General features: G+C 38.4%; 1 protein-coding gene across 1 annotated transcript in view; it reads right to left on the minus strand.

Moving 5' to 3' along the window:
* atp10a (ATPase phospholipid transporting 10A) overlaps positions 1 to 10,000 on the minus strand; it is a 192,738-nt gene that overhangs the window by 7,796 nt on the left and 174,942 nt on the right. Inside the window, exons 18-20 of the mRNA XM_061977588.2 lie at positions 5,938 to 6,018; positions 5,767 to 5,871; positions 1,056 to 1,243 (exon numbers count right to left, since the gene is read on the minus strand). Of these exons, the coding sequence (XP_061833572.2) occupies positions 1,056 to 1,243; positions 5,767 to 5,871; positions 5,938 to 6,018 (374 nt within the window). The remainder of the gene's footprint in view (positions 1 to 1,055; positions 1,244 to 5,766; positions 5,872 to 5,937; positions 6,019 to 10,000) is intronic.

Below are 10,000 nucleotides of genomic sequence, written 5' to 3' on the forward strand. Positions count from 1 at the left end.
TGGGAACAAGTGGGTGCCATGATTGGGTATAAAAGTAGATTCCATGAAATGCTCAGTCATTCACAAACAAGGATGGGGCGAGGGTCACCACTTTGTCAACAAATGCGTGAGCAAATTGTTGAACAGTTTAAGAACAACCTTTCTCAACCAGCTATTGCAAGGAATTTAGGGATTTCACCATCTACGGTTCATAATATCATCAAAGGGTTCAGAGAATCTGGAGAAATCACTGCACGTAAGCAGCTAAGTCCGTGACTTTGGATCCCTCAGGCTGTACTGCATCAACAAGCGACATCAGTGTGTAAATGATATCACCACATGGGCTCAGAAACACTTCAGAAACCCACTGTCAGTAACTACAGTTGGTCGCTACATCTGTGTGTGTGTGCTACATACAGGTTTTGGAGAAACATATGTTACCATGGACGCCCCTGCTTATTTCAGCAAGACAATGCCAAGCCACGTATTACAATAGCGTGGCTTCATAGTAAAAGAGTGCGGGTATTAGACTGGCCTGCCTGTAGTCCAGACCTGTTTCCCATTGAAAATGTGTGGCGCATTATGAAGCCTAAAATACCACAACGGAGACCCCCGGACTGTTGAACAACTTAAGCTGTACATCAAGCAAGAATGGGAAAGAATTCCACCTGAGAAGCTTAAAAAATGCGTCTCCTCACTTCCCAAACATTTACTGAGTGTTGTTAAAAAGAAAGGCCATGTAACACAGTGGTGAACATGCCCTTTCCCAACTACTTTGGCACGTGTTGCAGCCATGAAATTCTAAGTTAGTTATTATTTGCAAAAAAAAAAAAAAAAAGTTTATGAGTTTGAACATCAAATATCGTGTTTTTGTAGTGCATTCAATTGAATATGGGTTAAAAAGGATTTGCAAATCATCGTATTCCATTTATATTTACATCTAACACAATTTCCCAACTCATATGGAAACGGGGTTTGTACATACATACATACATACATACATACATACATACATACATATACACATATATAAATATATACACACACACACACACACACACACACAATCAGGGTACCTGGGCAGCAGGGCGGCTCCAGGTGTGATGAGGCAAAGCAGGTAGAAAAGGGGGTCCTGGAGCAGCCTCTGCATGGACCAGTAAGGGTTGGAGGGGGAGTAGCAGGTGGGGCAGGAGGCGTTGTAGCAGAGGGCCACCGTGAAGAAGAGGGCCACACTGAAGCAGATGGACAGCCAGTTCATCCAGGTCTGAAAGATGATGACCAAAGTTCTTTCACACTACTAATAGGAGACGACTGACAATTGAAGCACACAATACACATATTTGCACCCTCAAACCAATCAAAGATGTTGCCATTTGACATGCCGACAAAGAACGCTCCAACTTAAGTCATGGAGGGCTCCACTTTTCCAAAAATGCGCTAGCTTGATGCTAATATACATTGGCTTTGCTATTGACATGCTACTGATTAGCATTAGCGATTTTACATGGCCATTTCAACACCTCCAAATGTGTTGATGAAAACTTCGACTAAGATACACATTACAATCAAACATCTGGTGTGTCATGAGTACAATACTTACAGTATTAACACTTTCAGGGTGCAACAAAAGTCTAGGCAGCTAACACTGAAGTGACGAGCCAACACTGCATAAACTGCACACTACTGCCATCTAACAACTTGGACTTGCACATCATATTTGTAAATGATAATGTGATGATAATACAACAAGATGTAACAACTGCACATCATATTTGCAAATGATAATGTGATGATAATACAACAAGATGTAACAACTGCACATCATATTTGCAAATGATAATGTGATGATAATACAACAAGTTGTAACAACTGCACATCATATTTGCAAATGATAATGTGATGATAATACAACAAGATGTAACAACTGCACATCAATAGCTCTTTGTTAATGTTGCAATAAAAAAGTATATTTTATTAAACAAAAACTATTCATATTTGTTAACACACAAAAGTACCAAATATTAGTACTAATCTATATTAGTTTCAAACTCAAGACCCCCGGGGGCCACATCTGGCCTGCCACATTATTCAGTGGACCCTGCCACAGCATTTAACATGGTCTTTCCTGTTATTTATTGTGGCCTGCTACGTTATTTAATATAGTCTTTCATATCATTTATTGGGGTTGGCCACACGATTTAAGTGGCCTGGCACATCATTTAACATGGTCTTTCATGTCATCTACAGTGGTTGGCCACTTCATTTAATATGGTCTTTCATGTCATTTATGGTGGCCTGCCACATTATTCAGTGGACCCTGCCACAGCATTTAACATGGTCTTTCCTGTTATTTATTGTGGCCTGCTACGTTATTTAATATAGTCTTTCATATCATTTATTGGGGTTGGCCACACGATTTAAGTGGCCTGGCACATCATTTAACATGGTCTTTCATGTCATCTACAGTGGTTGGCCACGTCATTTAATATGGTCTTTCATGTCATTTATGGTGGCCTGCCACATTATTCAGTGGACCCTGCCACAGCATTTAATATGGTCTTTCCTGTTAATTATTGTGGCCTGCTACGTTATTTAATATGGTCTTTCATATCATTTATTGGGGTTGGCCACACGATTTAAGTGGACTGGCACATCATTTAACATGGTCTTTCATGTCATCTACAGTGGTTGGCCACGTCATTTAATATGGTCTTTCATGTCATTTATGGTGGCCTGCCACATTATTCAGTGGACCCTGCCACAGCATTTAATATGGTCTTTCCTGTTAATTATTGTGGCCTGCTACGTTATTTAATATGGTCTTTCATATCATTTATTGGGGTTGGCCACGCGATTTAAGTGGCCTGCCACATCATTTACCATGGTTTTTCATGTCAGCTACCGTGTTTGGCCACATCATTTAATATGGTCTTTCATGTCATCTACCGTGGTTGGCCACAGAATTTAACATGGTCTTTCATGTCATTTATTGTGGCCTGCCACATAATATTCAGTGGACCCTGCCACAGCATTTAATATGGTCTTTCATGTTAATTATTGTGGCCTGCCACATCATTTAATATGGCCTGCTACATTGTTTAATATGGTCTTTCATATCATTTATTGGGGTTGGCCACACCATTTAATGACGCCTGCCACTTCATTTGAGATGGTCTTTCATGTCATTTTTACGGCCTGCCATATTATTCAATGGACTCTGCCACAGTATTTAACATGGTCTTTCATGTTATTTATTGTGGCCTGCCACATCATTTAAAATAGCCTGCTAGGTTATTTAATATGGTCTTTCATTTAATTTATTGGGGTTGGCCACACCATTTAATGTGACCTTCCACATCATTTAACATGGTCTTTCATGTTATTTATTTAGGTTGGCCGCGCATTAAAGGTGGCCTGCTACATCATTCAATATAGTCTTTCATGTCATTTATTGTGGTTGGCCAGATCATTTAATATGGTCTTTCATGTCATTTATTGTGGCCTGCCATATTATTCAATGGACCCCGCCACAGCATTTAATATGGTCTTCCATGTTATTAATTGTGTCCTGCCACATCATTTAAAATGGCCTGCTACGTTATTTAATATGGTCTTTCATATCATTTATTGGGGTTGGCCACACCATTTAATGACGCCTGCCACATAATTTAACATGGTGTTTCATGTAATTTTTACGGCCTGCCATATTATACAATGGACCCTGCCACTGCATTTAATATGGTCTTTCATGTTAATTATTGTGGCCTGCCACATCATTTAAAATGGCCTGATATGTTATTTAATATGGTCTTTCATATCATTTATTGGGGCCTGCCACATCATTTAACATGGTCTTTCATGTTATTTATTGTGGTTGGCCACACCATTTAATGTGGCCTGATACGTCATTCAATATGGTCTCTCATGTTATTTATTGTGGTTCGCCACACCATTTAAATTGGCCTGATACGTCATTCAATATGGTCTCTCATGTTATTTATTGTGGTTGGCCACACCATTTAATGTGGCCTGATACGTCATTCAATATGGTCTCTCATGTTATTTATTGTGGTTGGCCACACCATTTAATGTGGCCTGATACGTCATCCAATATGGTCTTTCATGTCATTTATCGTGGTTGGCCACATCATTAAAATGGCCAACCACTCGTATATCGTGGCCTGCCACATCATTTAATGTGGCCTGCTACGTCATTTAAAATGGTCTTTAATGTAATTTATTGTGTTTGGCCACAAATGCTACATCATTTTTAATATAGTCTTTCATGTCATGTATCATGGTTGGCTGCATCATTTAATATGGTCTTTCATTTCATTTATTGTGGTTGGCAACATCATTAATGTGGCCTGCCACATCTTAATATGGTCTTTCATGTCATTATGTCGGTTGGCCACTTTATTTTACATGGCCTGCCACGTCATTCAATATGGTCTTTCATGTCATTGTGGTTGGCCATATTATTCAATGGGCCTTGCTACATCCTTTAATATGGTCTTACATGTCATTTATCGTGGCCTGCCACATACCTTATGTGGCCTGCTACGTCATTCAATATGGTTTTTCATGTCATTTATTGTGGTTGGCAACATCATTTAATATTATCTTTCATGTCATTTATTGTGGCCTGTCACATCATTTAAGTGGCCTGCAACAACATTTAATGTGGTTCGACATATCATTTAAATGTGGCCTGTGACATAAATAATGTGGCCTGTCACGTCATTGAACGTGGTCCGGCACTACATTTAATGTGGTCGAGCACACAATTTAGTTGGCCTGCCACATCAGTTAATGTGGTCTTTCATGTAATTTATCGTGGTCAAACACATCATTTAATGTGGCCCGGCACATCATTCAACATTGTCTATCATGTCACTTATTTTGGTCAGCCACATCATTTAATGTGGCCTGCAACAACATTTAATGTGGTTCGACACATCATTTAAACGTGGCCTGTGACATTTAATAAAGTGGCCTGTCACGTAATTCAACGTGGTCCGGCACAACATTTAAAGTGGTCGAGCACACAATTTAGTTGGCCTGCCACGTCAGTTAATGTGGTCTTTCATGTCATTTATTGTGGTCAACCACATCATTTAATGTGGCCCGGCACATCATTCAACGTTGTCTTTCATGTCACTTGTTGTCTTTCATGTCACTTATTGTGGTCAGCCACGTCATTTAATGTGGACTGCAACAACATTTAATGTGGTCGAGCACACAATTTAGTTGGCCTGCCACGTCAGTTAATGTGGTCTTTCATGTCATTTATTGTGGTCAACCACATCTTTTAATGTAGTCTGGCACGTCATTTAATGTGGCCTGGTACATCATTTAATGTTGTCTTCAATGTAATTTATCGTGGTCGGCCACATCATTTAACGTGGTATTCCACGTCATTGTGACCGGGCAAATCATTTAATGTGGTCCGTTATTTCATTTATTGTGGCCCATCACATCATTCAATGTGGTCTGACACGTCATTCAATGTGGTCTTTCATGTCATTTATTGTGGTCAACCACATTATTTAATGTAGTCTGGCACGTCATTTATTTTGGCCTGTCGCATCATTTAAAGTGGCCTATCGCATCATTTAACTAACCACATTGAAAGAGGGTTTAATTTGAAAAGATCCTCCAGCACTTCCTGTTTCGATCTCTATGGAGGTCTGTTGTGGCAGCGCCCTCCAATGGTGGTATTGTGTAAGTGCAATGGAATGAATGAATAAAATAGATCAGGACTTTGTTCTGGAAACTTCTCCTCACCCAGGTTTTGGTCTCGATGCCCAGGTGCAGCAGAATGGTGAAGACGGCCAGCGTAGTGATGGGGGTCCCCCACGTGAACAGGTCCACGTCGGAGTCGGCGTAGGCCTGCGGGCGACGAGCAGGTGACTAAAAGTACGGTAGGTGGATGGAGCACAGTGTGAGCAGACTCACAAAGTAAGGGATGAAGAAGCAGACCAGACTTTGGTAGCAGGCGTCGATCATGTTCATCCAGAACATGTATGGCTTGTACTCCTGCAAGACACACACAAGGGCACACTATCTTCATAGCCGTCACGCGCTCTGCTGTTTTTAAGGATGCACTGCAAATATGCTGCTCAAAGATCTTTATGAAAGGTGTTTTAGGCTCTTTTTAGGAATCTGCTACATAAACTGTAGTAAATAGTCCTCCATTTAACAGTACCGGTAGTGCTTTGATGTTTTTGGGAATCTACTGCAAAAACTGCAGTCAATAGTCCTCTATATGGCAGTAGTGCTTTGCTGTTTTTAGGAATCTACTGCAAAAACTGCAGTCAATAGTCCTCTATATGACAGTAGTGCTTTGCTGTTTTTGGGAATAAACTGAAAAAAACTGTAGTCAATAGTCCTCCATTTGACAGTAGTGCTTTGCTGTTTTTAGGAATCCACTGCAAAAACAGAAGCCAATAGTCCTCCATTTGACATTAGTTTTTTGTTGTTTTTAGGAATCTACTGCAAAAACACAAGTTAATAGTCCTCCAGTTGACCGTAGTGTTTTGTTGTTTTTGGGAATCTATTGCAAAAACCGTAGTCAATAGTCCTCAATTTGACACTAGTGCTTTACTGTTTTTGGGATTCTACTGCAAAACTGTAGTCAATAGTCCGCCATTTGACAGTAGTGCTTTGCTGTTTTTAGGAATCTACAGAAATAGTTTTAGGCAATAGTTCTCCATTTGACAGTCGTGCTTTGCTGTTTTTGGGAATCTATTGCAAAAACTTCAGTCAAAAGTCCTCCATTTGACAGTCGTGCTTTGCTGTTTTTAGGAATCTACTGCAAAAACTGTAGTCAATAGTCCTCCATTTGACAGCAGTGCTTTGCTGTTTTTGGCAATCTACTGAAAAAACTGTAGTCAATAGTCCTCCATGTGACAGTAGTGCTTTGCTGTTTTTAGGAATCTACTGAAAAATCTGTAGGAAATAGTCCTCCATTTGACAGTAGTGCTTTGCTGTTTTTAGGAATCTACAGAAATTGTTTTAGGCAATAGTTCTCCATTTGACAGTAGTGATTTGCTGTTTTTGGGAATCTATTGCAAAAACTGCAGTCAACAGTCCTCCATTTGACAGTAGTGCTTTGCCGTTTTTAGGAATCTACTGCAAAAACTGTAGTCAATAGTCCTCCATTTGACAGTAGTGCTTTGCTGTTTTTGGCAATCTACTGAAAAAACTGTAGTCAATAGTTCTCCATATGACAGTAGTGCTTTGCTGTTTTTAGGAATCTACTGAAATATCTGTAGGAAATAGTCCTCCATTTGACAGTAGTGCTTTGCTGTTTTTAGGAATCCACTGCAAAAACAGAAGTCAATAGTCCTCCATTTGACAGCAGTGATTTGCTGTTTTTGGGAATCTATTGCAAAAACGGTATTCAATAGCTCTCCGTTTGCCAGTAGTGTATTCTGTTTTTGGGAATCTACTCCAAAACTGTAGTCAATTGTCCTCCATTTGACAGTAGTGCTTTGCTGTTTTTAGCAATCTACTGCAAAAACTGTCGTCAATAGTTCTCCATATGACAGTAGTGCTTTGCAGTTTTTGGGAATCTATTGCAAAAACTGTAGTCAATAGTCCTCCATTTGACAGTAGTGCTTTGCTGTTTTCGGGAATCTACTGCAAAAACTGTAGTAATTAGTCCTCCATTTGACAGTAGTGCTTTGCTGTTTTTAAGAATCTACTGCATAAACAGAAGTCAATAGTCCTCTATATGACAGTAGTGCTTTGTTGCTTTTGGGAATCTACTGCAAAAACATTAGTCAATAGATCTCCATATGACAGGAGTGCTTTGCTGTTTTTGGGAATCTACTGCAAAAACACTAGTCAAGAGTCCTCCATTTGACAATAGTACTTCACTGCTTAAAGGAATCTACGGCCAAAATACTTGTTAACGATTCTCTATGACAAGGGTCTTGTGCTGTTTTTAGGAATATACCTAAAAAAAGCAGTAAACGGTCCTCGAAATGACAGTAGTATTTCACTGTTTTTAGGAATCTACTTCAAAGATAGTTGTCAAAGGTCCTAAATATGACAGTATTGTTTTGCTGTTTTTAAGAATCCATTTAAAAAACAGTATTACTTGCCATTTTTTAGAAATCTACTGCAAAAAAAAAAAAGAGTCAAAGTTCCCCTCCTTATATGATGGGTGTTTCTTTTGCTCTTCTTTTAGAATCTACTTTAAAAACAGTAGTTGATAGTCCTTAATATGACAGTAGTGCTTTGCTGTTTTTAGGAATTGACTGCAAAAACAAGTCAAAGTTACCCTCCCACATACGATTGGTGTTTTTTGTGTTGCTATTTTTAGGAATATCCTACATAATCAGTAGTCAATAATACTCCATATGACAGTAGTGCTTTACCGTTTTTGGGAATGTACTTCAAAAACAGCTGTCAATTGTCCTCTATATAAAACAAGTGATTCACTGTTTTTAGGAATCTACTTCAAAGGTAGTAGTCAAATGTCCTCCAAATGACAGTAGTGCTTTGCTGTTTTAGGAATCTATTTCAAAAACAGCAGTCAATTGTCCTCTATATGACAGTGATACATCTCTATTTTTAGGAATCTACTTCAAAGATAGTATTTAAAGGTCATCCATATGACAGTATTGCTTTTCTGTTTTTAAGAATCCAATTCAAAAACAGTATTACTTGACGGTTTTTAGGAATCTACTGCAATAAAAGAGTCAATGTTCCCCTCCTTATATGATGGGTGTTTCTTTTGCTCTTCTTTTGGAATCTACTTTAAAAGCAGTAGTCGATTGTCCTTTATATGACAGTAGTGCTTTGCTGTTTTTAGGAATTGACTACAAAAACCCAAGTCAAAGTTACCCTCCCATACATGATGACTGTTTTTGTTGTTATTTTATAAATCCCATACATAAGCAGTAGTCAATCGTCCTCCACATAACAGCAGTTATTTGCTGTTTTTGAGAATATATTTCAAAAACAGCATTCAATGGTCCTCTATATGACAGTAGTACTTAATTATTTGTAAAGATAGTAGTCAAAGGTTGTCCATATGACAGTATTTTATTTGATTTGCTGTTTTTGGGAATCCACTTCAAAAATAGTAGTCAAAGGTCGTCCATATAACAGTATTGCTTTGCAGTTTTTGGGAATCTACTTCAAAAACAGCAAACAATGGTCCTCTATATGATAGTAGTACTTCACTATTTGTGAAGATAGTAGTCAAAGGTCGTCCATATGGCAGTATTTTATTTGCTTTGCTGTTTTTAGGAATTCACTTCAAAGATAGTAGTCAAAGGTCGTCCATATAACAATATTTCATTTCCTTTGCTGTTTTTAGGAATTCACTTCAAAGATAGTAGTCAAAGGTCGTCAATAGAACAACATTGCTTTGCTGTTTTTGGGAATCTACTTCAAAAACAGCAGTCAATGGTCCTCTATATGATAGTAACACTTCACTATTTGTGAAGATAATAGTCAAAGGTCGTCCATATAACAGTATTACTTTGCTGTTTTGGGGAATCTACTTCAAAAACAGTAGTCAATGGTCCTATATATGATAGTAGTACTTCACTATTTGTGAAGATACTAGTCAAAAGTCGTCCATATTACAGTATTACTTTGCTGTTTTGGGGAATCTACTTCAAAAACAGCAGTCAATGGTCCTATATAAGATAGTAGTACTTCAGTATTTGTGAAGATAGTAGTCAAAGGTCGTATATATGACGTTATTTTTTTTGCTTTGCTGTTTTTAGGAATTCACTTCAAAGATAGTAGTCAAAGGTGGTCCCTATAATAGTATTGCTTTGCTGTTTTTAGAAATCCACTTCAAAGATAGTAGTCAAAGGTTGTCCCTATAACAATATTGCTTTGCTGTTTTTAGGAATCCACGTCAAAGATAGTAGTCAAAGGTCGTCCATATAACAGTATTACTTGGCTGTTTTTGGGAATCTACTTCAAAAACAGCAGTCAATGATCCTCTATATGATAGTAGTACTTCACAATTTGTGACGATACTAGTTAAAGG

The sequence above is a fragment of the Nerophis lumbriciformis genome, linkage group LG18 (genome assembly GCF_033978685.3).
Source record: "Nerophis lumbriciformis linkage group LG18, RoL_Nlum_v2.1, whole genome shotgun sequence".
Lineage (NCBI taxonomy): Eukaryota > Metazoa > Chordata > Actinopteri > Syngnathiformes > Syngnathidae > Nerophis > Nerophis lumbriciformis.